The 21,717-nt window shown below is 48.4% G+C and overlaps 1 protein-coding gene across 1 annotated transcript in view; it reads right to left on the reverse strand.

The window, feature by feature from the left end:
* The window catches only part of LOC115113575 (protein CBFA2T3-like), a 59,186-nt gene extending 38,095 nt beyond the window's left edge, over window positions 1–21,091 (reverse strand). Inside the window, 1 exon segment of the mRNA XM_065013027.1 lies at window positions 20,256–21,091. Within this exon segment, the coding sequence (XP_064869099.1) occupies window positions 20,256–20,482 (227 nt within the window). The 5' untranslated portion in view covers window positions 20,483–21,091.
* Between the last annotated feature and the right edge of the window lie 626 nt (window positions 21,092–21,717).

The raw sequence follows: 21,717 nt of genomic DNA on the forward strand, positions 1-21,717 counted from the left end.
ATACAGGCAGCATGAAGGGCGGCTTGGGAATAGGGCGAGGAGCCCTCCTGAGGGCCCGCCTTGACAATCCTGACAAAAACAAAGAAGAACTTTGCCAATGACAACATTGATGCTCCGGCTGCTGTTAACAGCCTGGCTGCCTCATCGTCATCGCCCATCAACCGTCTGCCACAGGGCTGTGTGACATCACTTCCTGTACAGCACTCTAGCATTTCTGACTGAGCCAAACTGGGAGCAGAGAGAGAGAGAGAAAGAGAGAGAGAGAGATAGAGAGAGCGAGAGAGAGAGAGAGAGAGAGAGAGAGAGAGAGAGGCATGTAGTGAGAGTGTGAGTCCATCTGCGAGCTGTACATCTGGATTAGTTCAGATTGGTCATGGGAAGGGGAAGGGGAAGGGTGAGTAAGCGTGGGAATATTCCTCACATGAGTGTGGGCATGTGGGCCATTGTCTCTGTGGGAGAGTTAGAGAAGAAGTCCAAACTGTCCAGTGATCTGTTCTCTGTCTGTCATAGAGCACTAGCATAAACATCAGAGCCATGTCACTGAGAGTACATGGGAAACGTTTGCGCCAGACACAAATATAGATCTGTTTTCCCTGGGCCTTATTTACTTTGTTTGCCTGTTATGAATGATGCATTCAGAGCCGTCACAATGCTCTCTCTCTCTCTCTCTCTCTCTCTCTCTCTCAGCTCCCAGCTCAATCTCTGTGTTAGAGGCTCTAGACTCTAGAGTCTAGAGGCTGCAGCAGGAGGCAGGAGAGTGTGTTTGGCTGAGGAGGCGTATCCAGGAAACAGTGGCAGGCCCGGACTTCCTGTGTGACAGGTGTGCGATGGGAAGGAGGACGGGGACCGGGGTCTGACAGCTGCCGTCTCTGCTCTCTGTGTGTTTCTCTCTCTCCTCTCTCTCTGGCCAGATCAGCCCCACGGCCAGCTGCAGCCCAGACCTGCTGTGTTTGCTCTGCCTCTTACATCATTACTCCTGATTTATGGAGCACAAACTGACTTCAACCTAACCCCCCCTGACACACACACCTCCTGACTGACCACACATCGCCTGTCCATCTCCCTCGAACACAATGTGTGTGTGTTTTTTGAAATGTTGGACCGTTTTTGAATCAGTGGATGTGTGAAGGCCTATTGTCTCTTTCCTCTCTCTCATTCTGTGTCTGTGACCGGCGAGCACAAACAGCCAATTGACACCTGCACCGAAGTGACCAAATTAAACAACACCGAGTCTTGCTGTTCTCACCTCCTCTCAGTCGGCAATGTTGAGAACTGGAACCATGTATTTCACACAGCGTTAAACAGCTGTTCTGTCTGTCACCACTGACACCATCTGCATCCCTGTTAACGGCTCCCCCGGGCTGTGACTCCCTATCTCATACCCCTTCACATGCCCCAGGCACATGCACAATAGCTCATGACATTAGCGAGGAGGCAGTCACATAGTGGGTGATGTGTCTCTGCTATTCTCCATCCCCAGCACCCCATAGGCCGCAACCCGCCTGCGTAGGGACTCCAATCAGGGGAGTCATGTGACCAGTTAAACAGAAGCTTTGACGGCTTCTCCCCCTGCAAATCTCCATTTAGCACGAAGCCTGCAGCACTGGAAGCTGCTGAAATAAATACCCGCGTTTCCTCTGGGACCAGACTGACGGCTGGAATCCACCATTCAAACTAGGGCCTATCCCCCCCCCAAAAAAACAGTGAGAGGGAGCAGTCATATAGATGGCCCTATAATTGGCAGGGTAATAGTGTTTGCTAATAGGCTAATTAAAGTAGCCTGCTGCCATTCACACAGTGGTTAAACAGGCCTAGCCCCTAGCTGACCGTCATGTACAGACAGAGAATCCACACAGACATGATCCTCGTGCCGGTGTATCTTCTAGTCTACGGCAACTGCAGGGTTAACTCCTGACTCTGTCTGTCGGTGTCTGTCCAGGTTTCCCTCACCACTGTCCCTCTGCTCCTTCAGAACGCTGTCTCCTCTGCTCCTTCAGAACGCTGTCCCTCTGCTCCTTCAGAACGCTGTCCCTCTGCTCCTTCAGAACGCTGTCCCTCTGCTCCTTCAGAACGCTGTCCCTCTGCTCCTTCAGAACGCTGTCCCTCTGCTCCTTCAGAACGCTGTCCTTCAGAACGCTGTCCCTCTGCTCCTTCAGAACGATGTCCCTCTGCTCCTTCAGAACGCTGTCCCTCTGCTCCTTCAGAACGCTGTCCCTCTGCTCCTTCAGAACGCTGTCTCCTCTGCTCCTTCAGAACGCTGTCCCTCTGCTCCTTCAGAACGCTGTCCCTCTGCTCCTTCAGAACGCTGTCCCTCTGCTCCTTCAGAACGCTGTCTCATCTGCTCCTTCAGAACGCTGTCCCTCTGCTCCTTCAGAACGCTGTCCCTCTGCTCCTTCAGAACGCTGTCCCTCTGCTCCTTCAGAACGCTGTCCCTCTGCTCCTTCAGAACGCTGTCCCTCTGCTCCTTCAGAACGCTGTCCCTCTGCTCCTCCAGAACGCTGTCTCCTCTGCTCCTTCAGAACGCTGTCCCTCTGCTCCTTCAGAACGCTGTCTCCTCTGCTCCTTCAGAACGCTGTCCCTCTGCTCCTTCAGAACGCTGTCCCTCTGCTCCTTCAGAACGCTGTCCCTCTGCTCTGAGGAAAGTGTCCTCATATGTCTTTGTTTATCCCCCAGTCTCTCTGGCTCTCTCTCCAACTTGTAAATGTCTTCCTCACTTCCGCTCTCGCTTTGTTATCCCCCCCCCTTCTGCCCATCTACCTCCTTTGTTCACTGGCATCACCACCTTGTCGTCTGTACTCTCTCCGGATATTTCAGAGACTGCTGGAAAACTTTAGCCGCCCCCAAATCAAAGTCGCCCTACAGGGATTCAGCCCTAAAGTTTCCCTGGGAAGATAGGCCCTCCTCAAAGCACTTTTGTTTTTTTTCTCCAAAAATTCTGACATCAATGAAATCTCTCCCCTTTTCATATTAAATCCCTGATCTGTGTGGGAACAGTATAGTTACAATACAGTACCTCACATCCTTAGCACTCGGCTCAAACCCACTTGAAGAGTGACGGAACCATCTGTGGCAAAGCTTCTGTTTCCACGAGATAACAGCTTTCTAATTTCACAAATATGTGAGGAGGCCATACCCCCCTGATCGTCTGTCTTGCCTTCCTTCCCCAATCCCAGCCTGAGCCCACAGCCCCCATCAGCCCCCTTCCAGACGCCTCAGAAGTCATTGTGGAGAGGAGTGTGTGTGAACACTTAATAACTCTATCTCCAGTCAGCGTTTCTCTCTCTCTCTCTCTCTGTGTGATAAGGGGCTGGCTGAGGGCGAGGTGGGAGAAAAGGGAGGAACTCATTATATCCGAGTGAGGAGCAGCGATATGAACTTCCCCGCTGTACGTTTGATTAAAAATTGTTCAGTGCTACAGCAGATTATTCCAGCGTGTTTCCTGTGTCTGTCTCTAATCTGCATATCCCATGGGAAGTTGGGAAGTGGGAGGGAGGGAGGGTTAACATGAAGTGTCTCTCTCTCTCTCTCTCTCTCTCTCTCTGTCATGAGTGTTTTGGTTGTAGCTTTCGCCAGTTCACAGGCTCAGTTCTCATAATGAAGTCGGTGTCAGTGACACAATGCGTCCACAGACTGCACCCCTTGGTTATTCAATGTCACAAAAGAGAATATTGTGTCTGAGGTGCAAGGTTTAAGTCAATGGGTTGTTAATGTGTTCTCTATTTTACTAATGTTGTTGAGTGCTAATTTCATAGAAAACACAACAATAATCACTTTTGATTGAGTCCTCTTCAAAAACAGGAAGTCTCAGCTCTGACACCTGAGACCAGCAAAACAATCAGAGGGCAATTTACTGCAAGCGTTTATCCTGCGGAGACATGACAGGTTCAAATAATACGTGTAAGATTAGATTTATATCTTCTCTCAAAGTAAAACAATTCTTAGAAAATGTGATATGGGTCTTGTAGCGCTGCACTCCGTACCCTGGGAAATAAGAGAGGCCACTTTTCTGTGTAATAACAACACAAAGGAAATGTAAGCACAGAAGATCTTGTTTTGAGTGAAAGTGCAGTATAGTACAGCATATGTTTGTTCTGTAACAAGTGAGAGTGTGTGTCCATGTGGGTGCTGTGTGTGTGTGTGTATATATATATATATATGTGTGTGTCCATGGTGTGTGTATAGTGTGCGTGCATGTGGGTGCTGTGTGTGTGTGTATATATATGTGTGTGTGTATATATATATATATGTGTGTGTATATATATATATATGTGTGTGTGTCCATAGTGTGTGTATAGTGTGCGTGCATGTGGGTGCTGTGTATATATATATATATATGCGTGTGTATATATATATATATATATATATATGTGTGTGTATATATATATATATATATGTGTGTGTGTGTATATATATATATGTGTGTATATATATATATATGTGTGTGTGTGTGTGTGTCCATGGTGTGTGTCTGTGTGTGTATATATATATATATATATATGTGTGTGTGTGTGTGTGTCCATGGTGTGTGTATAGTGTGTGTATGGTGTGTGTATAGTGTGTGTATAGTGTGTGTATAGTCTGTGTATAGTGTGTGTATAGTGTGTGTATGGTGTGTGTATAGTGTGTGTATAGTGTGTGTATGGTGTGTGTATAGTGTGTGTATGGTGTGTGTATAGTGTGTGTATAGTGTGTGTATGGTGTGTGTATGGTGTGTGTATAGTGTGTGTATAGTGTGTGTGTATAGTGTGTGTATAGTGTGTGTATGGTGTGTGTATGGTGTGTGTATGATGTGTGTATAGTGTGTGTATGGTGTGTGTATGGTGTGTGTATAGTGTGTGTATAGTGTGTGTATAGTGTGTGTATAGTGTGTGTATAGTGTGTGTATAGTGTGTGTATAGTGGGTGTATAGTGTGTGTATAGTGTGTGTATAGTGTGTGTATAGTGTGTGTGCATGTGGTTTAGATGTAACTCTCCGCTCCCACACTGCGGTGCCAATGTGTTCGTCGTTACTCCAGATGTTTGGGAGCTGGACGGCTCCTCTGCTCTCTGACATTCTCATTCTCCCCTGAGAGGCGGCCATGTCACAGTAATGTCAAACACATGTGGAGCACACTGGGGCTCCCAACGCCAAAGTCTTTCCCACTGTTTGGACGGATAAACAGGGAGGGAACCATAGCGATCGACCACTGGTCTGCCTGCGCCTGAACCCATCACTATGGGCTCACTGGCACCCCAACAGGCAGCTTGGGTTCCCAAGGCTGGAGCCTGCCCCCTTCAATGGGCTGGAGCCTGCCCCCTTCAATGGGCTGGAGCCTGCCCCCTTCAATGGGCTGGAGCCTGCCCCCTTCAATGGGCTGGAGCCTGCCCCCTTCAATGGGCTGGAGTCTGCCCCCTTCAATGGGCTGGAGTCTGCCCCCTTCAATGGGCTGGAGCCTGCCCCCTTCAATGGGCTGGAGTCTGCCCCCTTCAATGGGCTGGAGTCTGCCCCCTTCAATGGGCTGGAGCCTGCCCCCTTCAATGGGCTGGAGTCTGCCCCCTTTAATGGGCTGGAGTCTGCCCCCTTCAATGGGCTGGAGCCTGCCCCCTTCAATGGGCTGGAGTCTGCCCCCTTCAATGGGCTGGAGCCTGGCCACTTCAATGGGCAATAAGAGATACCCACAGAGGCCCGCAAACATGTCTCGGCATGCCTCCATGGGGTTTTGAAATGATTCCATACACATTGCAGAACTATATGTACAGTGTCATTTAATAAACATGTGAGGTGATCAACAAATATGTGAACAATGGGCTTCTCCATTATCACTGTTACCAGAGAACAAGACTTCACTGTCAATCTCAGAACCCAGTGATTTGAGATATGATCCTGTCCAAAACACTATCTCCGTGTCAATGTCTCGGTCTGCACCTCTCTTCACCCACACACCCACACACACACTCACCCCCCCCCCACACACACACACACGTTATCTAAGATTATGGATTTCTCAGCTGCTGCACTTTTCATCACGGCCAGACGCTGCCAGATAAACAAAAGAGAAAAAAAGCTCATCCAAAGAAAGCATTTCTCTGTTTGAGATGAAGTTGGTCTCCCTGGGAACGTAACTGGCCCTTGAACGCGCTCTTTGGCTGCTAATGTTCAAATCATGGGAGAGGACAGAACCCTGGAGCTGTGCGTGAGATACCAGACAGATACATGGAAACAGTTGGGTGCTCACACCCTGACAGCTCTGACCTGTGTGCAGTCTCTTGGTGCGTAGCTTCTCCGGGTGGAACCCTGGTCATGTAATTGCACAATAGTATTAATGCATTATAGGAATTAGGTTCACAGGGTAATCTGCCGGCTGCTTACAGGTTGGGATTCCAGGACAGTGGAACATTCACGGTAAGTCCACTGTTGCACACAACACACAGATGGCTTACAAACCGCAGCCTCTGCGCACTGGGCTAATCAGCCCACGCAGAGTTGCTGTGTTCTTAGTACACTGCTATACTCAATGCCTCCCATATACTTATGCTGACCAATCTCCTACTTGCTTTTAGTATACACTATTGTCTCTACTGTCTATAATAGGTTACTCAGAACTACATTATACTATATTTACATACACGCATATGAAATGCATTATTTTTTACACAGATGAGAATCTAGTCATCCTGTTGTCATGGTAGTGAGTGTTGCTATGGTGCACAGTACAGTATATGCCATATCCAGGGATGATGGCTCCGGCAATTGTCGTTTGGCCTGTGTGTCCAGGTGTCTGTGTGTTCTGCTGACCAGCTGACCTTCTCTCCTCTCCTCTCCTCTGCACAAACACACACACACACATACACACACTCTGCCGGCTGGCCGGCTGCGTGCTCCCGCCCACTGCCATCTGCTCCTCTCATTAATTAGAAGATGGCCAACTTCACCTGCACCGCCCGCACTCAAATTACAATAATTACCTCTCACATGCACAAGCCCGCCACCCCGCTCCCCACCCCGCTGCCCAGCACACTCCGGCTGCAGGTCACTGTGCTGTGACATTGTCACCTGGCGAACCAACCAGCAGGGGGACCAGGCAACAGACACTATCACCTTCAACCAACAGCATGGCCTACCCTGCCATGAGTGACCAATAAGGACACTCTCCTACTGGTTACCAACGTAATTAAATCAGTAAAAACAAAATGTTTTGTCATACCTGTGATATACTGTCTGATATACCACGGCTTTCAGCCAATCGGCATTCAGGGCTCGAACCACCCAGTTTACAATAGTATACAACCCCCTGGTCATACCTTCAGTATGTTTCTGCTACCACTGTGGGCTGAGTTATGACGCCTCAAAGTGGGGCTCTTAGTGTCTATGAGGACTGGTGTTTGTCAGGCAGCAGCCTGCGAGCTACGCACTGCATGGTCTGCCTCTCTGCTTCTTTCCACAGAGGAGGCCGGTGAGACTCCATCCCTGCACTATAACATCTCTCTATTGGCATGTGGCTTTGGCCACAGTCCTTCTCCTGTGGTATTTTTCTGTCTGCCCATTAAACGGGAGGGAGACATCCATATGAGTGTGTTAGTAGCAGAGATGGAATAAACTCCAGTGGGGTAATGAATGGTTTTCTTTAAGAGGGGACATCTGCCTTTGGAGAAGAGTGGCGGGCGGTGGGGATGTTTGGTGGTAATGTGCGGTAATGCTGAACGGCTGTAGTGTGGTTTCACCTTTGGATCTCTCCATCTATTGTCTGTCTATTATCAGCTGATCTTTACCACCAGGGCCAATTGAATAGTCAATTCATGTGATGTCCTGCAGAGAAAATGTCCTCAGTTTTTACAGATGCATTTAGAGAAGAATCCACTGACGGATATCAGAGTTCGTGGAGGCTCAAGTGAGTGACTTTTTGGCCATGATGAGTCATCCACACAGAGTAATCTTTCTTTAAGTTACATTTATTTGTCTTTTATACACGGTGTATACAAAACATTAGGAACACCTGCTCTTTCCATGGCATAGACTGACCAGGTGAATCCAGGTGAAAGCTATGCTCCCTTCTTGATGCAATTCATTAAATCCACTTCAACCACTGTAGATGAACGGTAGGAGAAAATTGAGACATGGATTGTGTACGTTTCAATTGAATGGGTGTATGGGCAAGACGAAGGATTTAAGAGCCTTTGAACGGGGTATGGTAGTAGGTGCAAGCCACACCGGTTTGTGTCAAGAACTGCAACTCTGCTGGGTTTTCACGCCCAACAGTTTCCCGTGTTTATCAAGAATGGTCCACCACTCAAAGGACATCCGGCCAACTTGACACAACTGTGGGAAGCATTGCAGTCAACACGGGCCAGTATCCCTGTGGAACGCTTTCGACACCTTGTAGAGTCCATGCCCCGACGAATTGAGGCTGTTCTGAGGGCAAAAAGGGGAGGGGTGCAACTCGAATATTAGGAAGGTGTTCCTAATGTTCGGCATACCGAGTGTGTATCTAGTTTAGAATGTCTTCTAATCCTATTTAGTTTGAGATGTTTCATTAAATACTATTGCTTCCAACCCAATTCCTTCTGTCTTTCACTAGGCTAGAGCAACGTTGTTACTTTGTCTGTCTGGCAGCGATGCCAATAGGCTGTCTCACCGATGTGCTTCTTCTTCTACTCTCTGACGCCCAATACAGCTCTGCTCACTCATTATCCTGGCTGGCACAGACACCAGCTCCATATTGCATTTTCTGGCCTTGAAACTGAGAGGCGCCGTTTTGTGAATTGAATATCTGGCAATTGACCCACTGTGGAGTCTGATCATCACACCCATGAGATGAGAGATCGGAGTAAGTGCATGGGAGGGGGGGGGGGGGTTCACGGGCGGGCAGCTGTCTTTCACCTGTACACCGCTAAAGGGGAAAAGAGAGGTGAGAGAGGCCTTTCAATTCCAGGCCACCTATTCCAGAAGTTCACACCATGGGAGATGATCAGGTTATTCCAGGTTATGTGCACATGTTAGCCTAGGCTTCTAGAAACAGTTTGGCCCGTTCAGTTGGTGTGCGAAATACATCATCTACCATGCCTCTGTAACACATGATGATATCTTGTAAATATATATAACAGATTTGTGACAACAGGGCAGAGCCTGGTCTGAATACTTTGAACATGCATCCTTCCTTCAATCACGTATCACTCAAGGACGGCGGCCACAAGATATCAAAACAAAACCAAGGCCTCTAGATGTGGGACTACTTTCAGTCGATACTTTGATGTGGGAGTTGTGGTGAGGTACAGGTACCGCCACAGGAAGGAAGACACGACAGATGCGAGAGCACACAAAGCCCTAGAAACCACAACCTTGACCGAACAACTGTATATTTACGCCTCCATGTTCCATCACACAAGGAGCTCTCCACCAGCAGAGACACCACATCACGTGCCGTTAGCTTCATTTGTGTGGGCCAACTATACCTAGAAGAGCGCATTTATATTAAGACCACCTGTATCCAGAGGAAGGCAGATGCCTTATGGCCCCCCACAATTGCTATGAACAAACATTGCTGGGAAAAGTGGTCAAATACATATTTATGTCGACGTAAAGATGTATTATCTTCTCTGTTGTTTGCGATGAAAAAGGCCTACTAGTTATTGATACTAGTCTACCATTAATATTACAGGCCAATGAAAAGTTGTCTTGTCAAGTGTCTGATATGGCTTATCGAAGCTACAAATGCTTTCAATTTGGCTGATACATTGTTGCCTCTTCATCACAAATTCTACATCAGCACAATTGTTTTAACCTGTAATTGTATGTTTTTTTTCTCTCCAAATAAGAGAACCATCATCCACTGCGACTCCAGTGTGTCTGTGTCAAAATGAAACCATTAATAGGGGAACAATTTGATTCAACGCCATCAATGGGGAAGCACTGAAACTATACTGAACACTAATGTTTACAGTTTAAGAACATGAATGAAAGTTCCCGTAAAAAATAGCTGACAGGCTTTAGGCAACAACAACAACAAGTCAAGAAAAACGGTATAATAACACGTGATTTCTAATCGAATTAAGGGAATTATTTTATTGCCCTTGAAAATACAACTTTTGACATGCTATTTGACATAATATAGGAAGAGCATTGGTTGTAATTTAAGATCTGCATAATAATGTCTGCAGTTATATTAACACCAGGGACATGTACAATCACGTCTTTACTATGCTATGCTACCTAGCTAAATAGTGATTATCACCCAACCTCACCATCTAGCCTCGCCTATAGTTCATAAAATAGGTGTACAAATTCAAGGGTACAAAATAGGCTACACAATAAAATGCAATTTGTGCTTTATGCCAGAAGCAACCGTGTCCAAACGTCTCTCTCGCATCGAACAAGCACACAATCAGTAGGCTATAATTTATCATTTGCAATAAACATGTAGCCTAATAGTGTGACTTACTTTGTGAAGGTCGGGTTCAGGTTCAGGTAATTGCAGCGAAAATAATCCAGACCAAAGAATGACGATTATAACGCCCCGATCCTCATTATTTGGAAGAAAGGATAAAGCCTTCGGATATATTGAACACCATTCATTAAGGTGTTATTCCTTCTCTCTGATAATGAAAGGTATTGAGAGAGAGAGAGAGGAGAAAAAAAAGATAAATTCGACACTTTTACAGTCAAACAAAAAAATGTTTTTGTTTCCTTTGGATTCAAAGCGGTGTTGTTGACTTTTCGGGTTCAATAAATGATGAGGTAATTCACTTCTTATATATAAATTGAAAACTATTTCGCAAAGCTAGACAGAGCTGTGCGATTCTTTAGTACATAGACGTCTTTGGTTTACGGTCCCGTTTATGATGGTAAAAAACAACAGTTTATCTGGATTTAGATGGGGGGAAAAATCACAACTTCTCTCCGTTATCTAAATGTGAGCTGTTTCTTTAGATCTCATGTTCTGTTAGCAAGGATAGGATAATACAGTACAGAAACCACATAGATAGTTGATTTAGCTAAGTATTAACATTTGTGCTCACCGTCAGCAAACCGATACAAAATATCAATATTTTGTGTAATCTTAAAATTGTCAAGAGAAAATAGGCTACTTCACAAATCCGTGTCCGATGCGCGCCGTGGGTTTACATCCAATGTAAAAATATGAAATTCATCTGGGCATATGGATCCTCTTGTTCCAAATGCTACTCCTCGGTAGACGACTTTGAAACAATCGTGCAAATTAGTTTACAATATCAAGTCTTTATACATCCGTAAAATGAGTCTCCCTTTGTTTGATAATGTCGAAGCTGAGTGAAAACACTCGGTTTTTGCTCAGCAGACACCGCGCTTCTCAGACCGTCATTTGTCCACCGAATCCAACTGTTCAGGCATCGAGGACCGCTCATTCCACTGAAACAATTGGCTTGAGATGCTGTCAATTCCAGTCAATAAAAAACATTCATCATATTTCGAGCGCTTAAATGGTTATCTTTGTTGTCGCTCATTTCGTGTTTTGGTTCATTTTTGTAGTTTTCGATTATTTTTGAGCTCGCGGGTCTTGTGTGCAGTCTTGTGATTCTCTCTATCCCTCTGTAGCCGTCTGTCTGCGTTTAAATCGCCATCTGGAGCAGGATGCGTACGGAGCTCCTAACCTCTCTCTCTCTCTCTCTCTCTCTCTCTCCCTCTCCTCCTCTCTCCTCATCAGATCTACGAGTTGACAGCCTCCTTGCTGCTCGATTCTGCAATAGCATTGACAATTGACAGCACGCGTCTAATCTCCATATTGTCCATTTTTTTTTCTCGCATAATAAAACTCATGAAACTATGACCTCACGCACACACACACAGACACACACTGTGCACAAATCTAGGATATTGATTTATACTTGAAACAAGTACAGAAGTTTACATCATGTTCCTCAGTAAATTCTAGAAATGCAATGTTTTCACCCAGGTGAGGTTTTTACTTCTTCAGCCCGATTGGATTTATTAACTCTCTTCACTGGTTTAGGCCTATTTTATGTGCAAAGAAACAACGAATATTTGTAGCCTAGTGTTAAATGAGCCTAATTCCATAATTTAGTTTAGGATATATAGCCGACATCAAATGGTCAGAGGGGGTTGATAAAGTGTAAATACGGGCGTCTACAGTAGCTATAATACCATTCTCTAGTATTAATACCATTCTCTATGCATTCTGTATTGTCTGACATTTTCCCCATAGAGAATCATTTCCCAAAGTCTACCCATGGGGGCCGCTGTTTCCTCACATCAGCAGACAGCAGCTCGAAAACCACCTCACTCGTCGCCTAGGCAATCTCCCAGTGCAATGCCCTCAACATCATCTCATCATTTCTACCAATGGCCACCCAATTAACTGCTCGTTCAGACACTTGACAATCAGTGAACATTTTCCTCTTACTTCTCAATAGACAATGGTAGAAAATAAATACACAATGTCTGCTTTAGCCTAGGGAGGCCTAATCTTGTTCACCTGACACTTTCGCCCATGGTCAAGGCGCATTTATTTATCTGCACCAAAGAAAACAAGTGATAGGCAACAATATAGATGAAATCATATGTTTTTAAAAATACCGGTGTGCAGTAGCTATCACAAAAGGTGATTTTGGCTGAAAGGTGTCTGTAAACAATATAGTGGTTGGATTTGCACCTCCAGAATCTGCAGGCAAACACCATAGTGCGACTGTTCTACCGTTATTCCATCCTACATCCTCATAGTGTGTGTATGTGTTTGAGTGAATGCTGCGTGTGCGCGCTGTGTGTGTGTGTGTGACTGTTTGCATTAGACGCCGGAAATTTAAAAAATTCTAAAAGTAAACGGTGCTCATTTATTGATGCATTGAACCGTCGCGCACCACTGTTCATCTGGTTTCACTAGCTGAGAATTCTACACCCGTGTGCCCTTTACGCTTTGTTGCAGACACGGAGGAAAAGGGGTAGCCTACTGAAGACAAAACAAACACTCTCCTCCTCACCTCTACTGTGTCTATAGAACTAACAAAGTCAGTCAAGAGTACACAGAGACAGCTGCTATCCAGTGTGTCCTGTCTCACCAGTCAGGTGTCTGGGGTGTGAGGTGTTCTCTCAGATACAGGTAAGGGGAACTGTTTAAAGGGGATGAGTTGTTTCTGTGTATTACTGACCATCTCAGATGTCAAACAGGTTATGCAGTTTGGAGGTAATCCATCATATTTATAATCTGTATGATTATTGATATGATTAGTGAATGGCCACAGACCCATAAGCAAACCAGTAGGAACAGGGATCTCTATCCGCCATTATAACCAAGCATACGGAACTGGAGTGAGTGAGTTGTGGCCTAAAATTATTGCTCTCAGTTGGAGGGAGAACTGATAAGGTATATTGTGTTGTACCTGCCATTGCAATTTGTTCTTCTCTTTATGACAGCTGCCACAATTCTCTCTCTACCATATCAAAGTCTGATCCATCCAGTGAGCAGTCGCAAGATGAATCAGATATTCTACAGCTCTGTCTGCCTCACTCAGAGTTTTCTCGAGAAAGAGAGCTAGTTGTGTGTTGTTTACACACCAATCCATGCATTTCCGAAGATAAACAATTTCTCCATACTTACCGTGGCTGTTTTAATTATTCAGACACCAACACTATAACTGGCTACTGTGCTGCATTGGGCTTAGAATGGTGGGAGAATTAAAGACACACCCAGACACGCGTACACACCCTCACACACTCCCCAATGCAAGTAACCCATCCTATCAGGGTTTCCATGTGGCATCCTGGGATTTGGGTTGTCAGAGAGATGGATGGTGGATCGTCCCAGGACTTGATGGAGTGGTAAAAGCCCCTCTCTCTCCTGCTGGGGAGTTATAGCCTTGCATGTCCTGGCCCTGCAGGTCCATCTGAGAGCCACACACACTGCGTGTGTGTGTGTGTGTTTGTGTGTGTGTGTGTGTGTAAAACTGAACGTAAAGGTATGTTTTAGATTGAATATCCTTATGTTTTATGTTTACCTGGGTCCTTTGGTTTAATTAGAGTAAATAATACTGGATGTTGGAGAGGTGATGGGTGGGTAAGGGGGACCGTGAGTGACAGTGTGTGGGGCATGGGGTGAAACCAAAAAGGATTCCTGTCACCATGATAGCATTATGATTGACGGCGTGCTATTCTCCTCTGGGAATACGGGCAGGCGGCTTGTCAGTTCCCCAAATGACAGCCCCTCATTCTTTTCTTAATTTTGTCTTTTGTCGGGTGATGTGTTGGATGAGATGACCCTCCATGTGGCGCGTCTGATAACTCCTCCCCACAACAGAAACACAAGGTGGGAACTAAATTGATCTCCCTCAATGAACTGAAACTCCCTCCTTTCCCGACACTCATCCTCAGACCCTGACTTCCCTTTGATGGCATTAATGAACACAAATGACCTGGCTTTGTCTCCTCTCTCTCTCTCTTTCTCTCTTTCTTTCTTCCCTGTCTTTCTTTTGTTCTCTCCACCTCGTTGCGTTGCCTGTATCTGATGGTGGTGGAGGACTGGTCTGAGATGCGCAGGGGTAGATTGAGGGGCTGATCATTGTGTAGGTATGGTAATGAAGGTCTCTGTGACAGACCGGGGACACACGGGACAGTGGTGGCTCTACGGGGAGAGAACTCACCGAGGTCTGGACTGGAGCATTTCCTCCACTCACACATTGTAAATCCTTTCCTCTCGCTCCAGTCGCAGGCTGGCTGGCGTGTTGAAAAGAGATAAGGGCCGCTGTGCCTCTCGTCTGAAAGGAACGCAGCTCCATTGTGCTCTGCTGCTTGGATCCACATTCAGTGGACGCTGTTATTGAGTTGCCATTAAAGGCAGCAGTGTAAAAGTACATTATTTTGGGGGAGAAGCGGTTAACACAAAATCATCTCTTTCTCTCTAAATGGAAAACGTATCGTGCTCAGGATTATACTGTGTGTTCGTTGCTACACTTTCTGATGCAACCCACGGCACTGGTGCGGCAAAGTAAACGCGAAATCAAATCAGATTCAATTTGAATGGGCCACATACACATATTTCGCAGATGTTACCGCGGGTGTAGCGAAAGCTTGTCGCTATAGAAACATTCCCATGGTTGTTTTTGACACTCACGTTGAAGTTTGCTATTTTGAGGTGGTATGACCGTGGAAGCCGTGTGCTATCTGACAGCTTTCATATCAGCGTCGTGAACATCTTTAAAGTCACCAGACGATGCCAAGGAATATAAAACACAGGATGAGAGAGAGACGGACAGAGAGCTCCTCTGCTATAATGTAGCAACGGATCATTGCTCCGTCTAGTCAAGCACACGTTTGACGCTGGTTTTACAAATTGCATCCATATAGACCTTCTGACATTCTATCTGCAGTCGTGCAGTAAAGTGGCCGTTCTGAAGCACGATGGGAATTTGAACTCAAAATGACGCTCTCTTCGTTTTAAACAGTAATTCTCTTACATGATTTTTATATTCGTAGCAGGGCCAAAGGACACACACACACACACACACACACACACACACACACACACACACTGTTTAGCTCAGCGTCTGTGAAAGAGGAGACCCCGAGGTCAGCGGTGGCTGGTGACCAGCCCTGCTAAAGGATCAGGAAATAGCACCTCGTTAAAAGTGAAATGTTTACTAAAGAGCGGGATGTAGGAGCAGGAGAGAAAGTCAATTGGGCAGCAGTAGAAAGTTCTCCATTTACCCTGTTTTCACCTGAATACATCCGCATGTATTCAGGCAAGCAATTGTGTCCACATTGGCATGCAAGAGAAAGAGAGGGAGAATGTGTGTGTGTGCAGACAGTTGGTAGTGCTGGGACTGAAGATAGCAAGGAGAGGGGCATGGTGCACTGTATCAAGTAGCGAACATCTGTTCTTCACAGAAACCGCAAAGCTGGTGCAGATGAAATAGAGAGGATAACTGCTCCCTGTCTCTCTCTACCCCTGTCTGTCTCTATCCACTGTCTCTCTCTATCCCCTATCTCTCTCTATCCACTGTCTCTCTCTACCCCTGTCTCTCTCTGTCCCTGTCTCTCTCTACCCCTGTCTCTCTCTACCCCTGTCTCTCTCTATCCCCTGTCTCTCTCTATCCCCTGTCTCTCTCTATCCCTGTCTGTCTCTATCCCTGTCTCTCTCTATCTCCTGTCTCTCTCTATCCCAGTCTGTCTCTATCCCCTGTCTCTCTCTATCCCTGTCTCTCTCTACCCCTGTCTGTCTCTATCCACCGTCTCTCTGTCCCCTGTCTCTCTCTATCCCTGTCTCTCTCTATCCACTGTCTCTCTCAACCCCTGTCTCTCTCTATCCGCTGTCTCTCTCTATCCACTGTCTCTCTCTATCCCTGTCTCTCTCAACCCCTGTCTCTCTTTGTCCCCTGTCTCTCTCTCCCACTGTCTCTCTCTACCCCTGTCTCTCTCTACCCCTGTTTCTCTCTACCACTGTCTCTCTCCACCCCTGTCTCTCTCAACCCCTGTCTCTCTTTGTCCCCTGTCTCTTTCTATCCCTGTCTCTCTCTATCCCTGTTTCTCTCTACCACTGTCTCTCTCCACCCCTGTCTCTCTCTACCCCTGTCTCTCTCTACACCTGTCTCTCTCTACCCCTGTCTCTCTCTACCCCTGTCTGTCTCTATCCACTGTCTCTCTCTATCCCCTGTCTCTCTCTATCCCTGTCTCTTTCTATCCCTGTCTGTCTCTATCCACCGTCTCTCTTTCCCTTGTCTCTCTCTATCCCTGTCTCTCTCTATCCACTGTCTCTCTCAACCCCTGTCTCTCTCTATCCCCTGTCTCTCTCTACCCCTGTCTCTCTCTACCCCTGTCTCTCTCTACCCCTGTCTCTCTCTACCACTGTCTCTCTCTACCACTGTCTCTCTCTATCCCCTGTCTCTCTACCCCTGTCTCTCTCTACCCCGTCTCTCTCTATCCCCTGTCTCTCTCTTTCCCCTGTCTCTCTCTCTATCCCCCATCTCCCCCTCCTTTCTCTCTCACATTCTCTCGCTCCCTCTAATTCTCTCTTTCTCATGATGATATCCCTCACAGACCCATCCCCCATCATCCTTGTTTTATACCCCTCTCTGTTAAGAGAACTAACATGTACTACAATCCAGTTGTGTGACGGAGGATGATAAGGTTGTTGATGAAGACAGAGAGGTAGAGGAGAATATATGTCAACCTTCGAGCCAGATGTCCTCAACACAGGAGTTGCCATTGAAGCGTGTGCACTGTAAATACATAAATGTCTCTCATGCACATAAAGCATATGCCTTTCTCTAGCCATGGAGGATTAGGAAGAGCTGAGCTTTTATGAAACCTATGATAGGAATAATCCAAAGCTTCGTTGTGATTTCATTCCACCTTTTCCCTCAAAGTCTCTGTCTAGATTCCGTCCACCCTTCCATCCCCCCCCCCTCTTCCCCTGCCCTCCCCTCTCTCAGGGCCGGCTGTGAGGGTGTGCTGGTGTTGGCGGGCGGCAGTTCCTCATTGTGGTGTGCTGTGTGCTGTGTGCTGTGTGCGCGGTGATAAGACACAGGGAGAGGAGCCAGCGTGCCGACATATCCCTGCCACTGCGGTTATCAGCCGCCGCAGCTGTGCCTGAGCCCTGCGACATCTGCTCCCTCACAGGAAGCCTGCGCCGCGTCTCATAACGCCTCACACACACACACACACACACACACACACACACACACACACACACACACACACACACACACACACACACACAGACAGACACACACACACACACACACAGACTAACACAGACACACACACACATAGAAAATATCACAAGGCCATTATCATTATGATGCCTGAACGGTACCCCCCCAATAGGTAAACTACCTGATCAGACAAAGAGTGTTGTTTATAGGGACATGGGTTCCTCCCTGGAACATGAGGCAAGCCTGACGGATGGGGCCAGCGTTTACCTCAGTTCTGCTGAGTTTTTATCAGAGAATTACAGGGGACGCTTATGACTAAGCCTAATTATAGAGTGCTTATCACTGAAATGTCCACAAAGCTCATTACTGCCATGAAATGGGAGCTGCCGCAGGTAATTCACTATGTTGGGTATTAGTCCTCCTCTAAGACGGCACCCCTTTTAAATATTTAGAGTCTATAAAGTACAGCTTTAATGTCTGATGCTTTTCATGTGTTTCTCTGCTACTGGCCTCACTGATTTGTGAAGTTTTTACCTAAAGATACTACTCCAGTTTTTACACCACTTTAAGAATCAGTTACCAGATTTTCATTGTTGACAGCGTGTGCTTGAAAACAGTCCTCTCAGTGTTGAAAGAGGGGATTTGAGAAAGGAAGAAAGTATGAGACTAAGATAACAAGGACACTCCCATTTCCTTAGTGTTATACCATATTTCTCCCTTAGCCAGTGATGCTGTTGAGTGTGCTGGTCAGATGGCAAGAAGCTAACAGACAGGAGAGGGATGGGGAAGGGAGGGGACCCCAGTAACCTAACTAACAGCCCTGATAGGGTCAGTAGTGTTTCTCGGGGTCCTGACCTGGTCTTGACAATGAATGAGCCTCGCTCAACCCTCCACCTTCCACCCTCCCCCTACCCTTCCACCCTCCCCCTACCCTTCCACCCTCCCCCTACCCTTCCATCCTCCCCCTCCCCTTCCACCCTCCCCTACCCTTCCACCCTCCCCTCCCTTCCATCCTCCCCCTCCCCTTCCACCCTCCCCCTCCCCTTCCACCCTCCCCCTACCCTTCCACCCTTCCCCCCCCCCCACCCTTCCACCCTCCCCCTACCCTTCCCATCCTCCCCCCCCTTCCACCCTCCCCCTACCCTTCCATCCTCCCCCTCCCCTTCCACCCCCTCTACCCTTCCACCCTCCCTACCCTTCCACCCCCTACCCTTCCACCCTCCCCCTACCCTTCCATCCTCCCCCCCCTTCCACCCTCCCCCTACCCTCCCCTCCCCTTCCACCCTCCCCCTACCCTTCCACCCTCCCCCTACCCTTCCATCCCCCTCCCCCACCCTCCCCCTACCCTTCCATCCTCCCCCCCTTCCACCCTCCCCCTACCCTTCCACCCTCCCCCTACCCTTCCACCCTCCCCCTAGCCCCTCAGAAACACAATAAAGGGAAGTGTGCTCCTCCAACTACCAGGGGAAGCACAGAGGGAAGTCCCCATCCTCAGGTCCTCACCAGCCTGAACCCCTTTCCCTCCCCTGTCCACATGGACACGTGCCACTGACTTCTAATGTCTTTACAGTGTAGGGTTTTGACAGCAAACTATGCTACCCTTCCACCCCCCCTACCCTTCCACCCCCTCCCTTCCACCCTCCCCCTACCCTTCCATCCTCCTCCTCTCCTTCCACCCTCCCCCTACCCTTCCACCCTCCCCCCCCTTCCACCCTCCCCCTACCCTTCCCCCTCCCCTCCACCCTCCCCTCCCCTTCCACCCTCCCCTACCCTTCCACCCTCCCCTCCCTTCCATCCTCCCCTTCCACCCTCCCCTACCCTTCCATCCTCCCCCTCCTTCCACCCTCCCCCTACCCCCACCCTCCCCCTCCCCTTCCACCCTCCACCCTCCCCCTTCCATCCTCCCCCTACCCTTCCATCCTCCCCCTACCCTCCCCCTCCACCCTCCCCCTACCCTTCCATCCTCCCCCTACCCTTCCAACCTCCCCCTACCCTTCCACCCTCCACCTACCCTTCCATCCTCCCCCTACCCTTCCACCCTCCCCCTTCCATCCTCCCCCTACTTCCACCCTCCCCCTCCCCCTACCCTTCCATCCTCCCCTTCCACCCTCCCCCCCTACCCTTCCATCCTCCCCCTCTCCTTCCACCCTCCCCTACCCTTCCACCCTCCCCCTAGCCCCTCAGAAACACAATAAAGGGAAGTGTGCTCCTCCAACTACCAGGGGAAGCCCAGAGGGAAGTCCCCATCCTCAGGTCCTCACCAGCCTGAACCCCTTTCCCTCCCCTGTCCACTTGGACACGTGCCACTGACTTCTAATGTCTTTACAGTGTAGGGTTTTGACAGCAAACTATGCTTTCAGTAATGAAAACAAGTTGGGGTCTGCTTTGACCTTGAAAATCAAATGACAATTTCTTTTTATACGTTTCACCATAGTTACAGGAGCTACAGTAGGAAGATAATTTCCATGTCTTGTCTGGAGCATGTGGCGCTAACTCAACGCAACCTGATTACACATCAATCACTCCAACGTAATGAGGAGAAGTGACAGCAGGAGTTTCTCCACAATCACTCGTCACTGTAGCATGCTGCCAACAGAGGCACAGCCTGTAGTACTTCTCATAACACAGAAAAGGATCCCCACCTACCTTGGTTGGCTGTGCGGTGGCTCCTGGTTGCCAGGTTGGGGTTGCCAGATTCCAGCATGTGAGGGTTCCGTCTGCACAGCGTCCCCCTGTGACTGGTCAGCATCACCGTGGGAACCCTGGGAGGAGCGGTCAAATTGGCCGAGGTGGAGGCTGAGGTTGAGGCTCTCCGTAGGTCAGACCTCCTCTGCCGCTCCAGGTGGACCTCGGCGGCCATACTCTGCATCCCCCCTCCCCACAGCAGTAATCCACAACGTTGTCCTGTCCTCTGTCTGTTTCTAGAACTCTCGACTGGACAGGGGACACACTAAACCACACAAGTCACTTTCTCTGTGTGTAGACCGGAGGGTTGATGTCCTTTCTCCTGTGTGCTTAGGGTGCTTACCGACTGACAGACTGACTGACAGACTGACTGACTCGTCCAGGCCTGGGGAGATCACAGAGTGAGTCCTCTTGCTCTCATGATTAGAACATGAGCCCAGATCACATGGCTGCCAGACAGAGAGATTTTCTTTTTGTACTCGACTTCTTCTTCCTCCCACTCGAACAAGACTTTCTTTAAAGTTCCCCTTCCTTTTTACTTTATGCAGCTAACAGTCTTCAAATGACTCTTCCTTTACCTCGTACTTTCTTCCCGTCCACGACACGTCACATCAGATGGATCGCAGCGCCACCAGACTTGTGTAATTATCTGTGTCCGATACTCTTTCTCTCCACCCAGTAGTCTCTCTCTCCCCTTCTCTTTCTCCGACTCACTCAACAGGAGTGTGTGAGGTAACAGTGTGTGTGTGTGTGTGTGTGTGTGTGTGTGTGTGTGTGTGTGTGTGTGTGGGAGTGGCAGCTAGCCTCGTGGCTCCTCGTTTCCTCGTTGTTCCGGCTGAGGGGCAGTGCACTGGCCTGAACCCTCCTCTAGTCCACACAGTGAAAGCAGAGCAGTGGCGCCCGTGTGAGCCGGGACTGAGTGCAACTGTAACAGTCTGGGTGTGTGTCTGTGTGTCCTGACCCCGCCGTGTGAAAGGGGTGGTTCCCCAGGGGAAGGTAAACAGTGCTGCTGGGTTGTGATAGCGGTAGACACCAGGCCTCGGCCTCCGTTGGGGCTTCCTCTGGCAGGAACCAGCTGTGTCTGTGGCCGGGCCGGGCAGCGCTGTCTTCCCTTTCCCTCCGGACACAGACAGGGCTCCTCCTGTTCCTAACACTTCCTCCCTACACCCTTCACTCCACCTCTCCTTCCCTCCGCCCAGCCAGCCCTACCCCCAACTTTGAACCCTATGGATAGCTCTGCCCCCCTGACGCTGTCCTTAGGGGTGTTGTTTCACCCCCTGGTTAGATACCGAGGGTCCTGTCCTCCCTTACTGTGGTTCTGTCAGTCCAGACGTCAAGTGTCCCCCTGCCCTGCCCTCTCAGCTCTGGTGTCCCAGTGGTGTGTGTGTGTGCGTGCGTGCGTGCGTGTGTGTGTGTGTG

The sequence above is a fragment of the Oncorhynchus nerka genome, linkage group LG28 (assembly GCF_034236695.1).
Source record: "Oncorhynchus nerka isolate Pitt River linkage group LG28, Oner_Uvic_2.0, whole genome shotgun sequence".
NCBI classification, from domain to species: Eukaryota; Metazoa; Chordata; class Actinopteri; order Salmoniformes; family Salmonidae; genus Oncorhynchus; species Oncorhynchus nerka.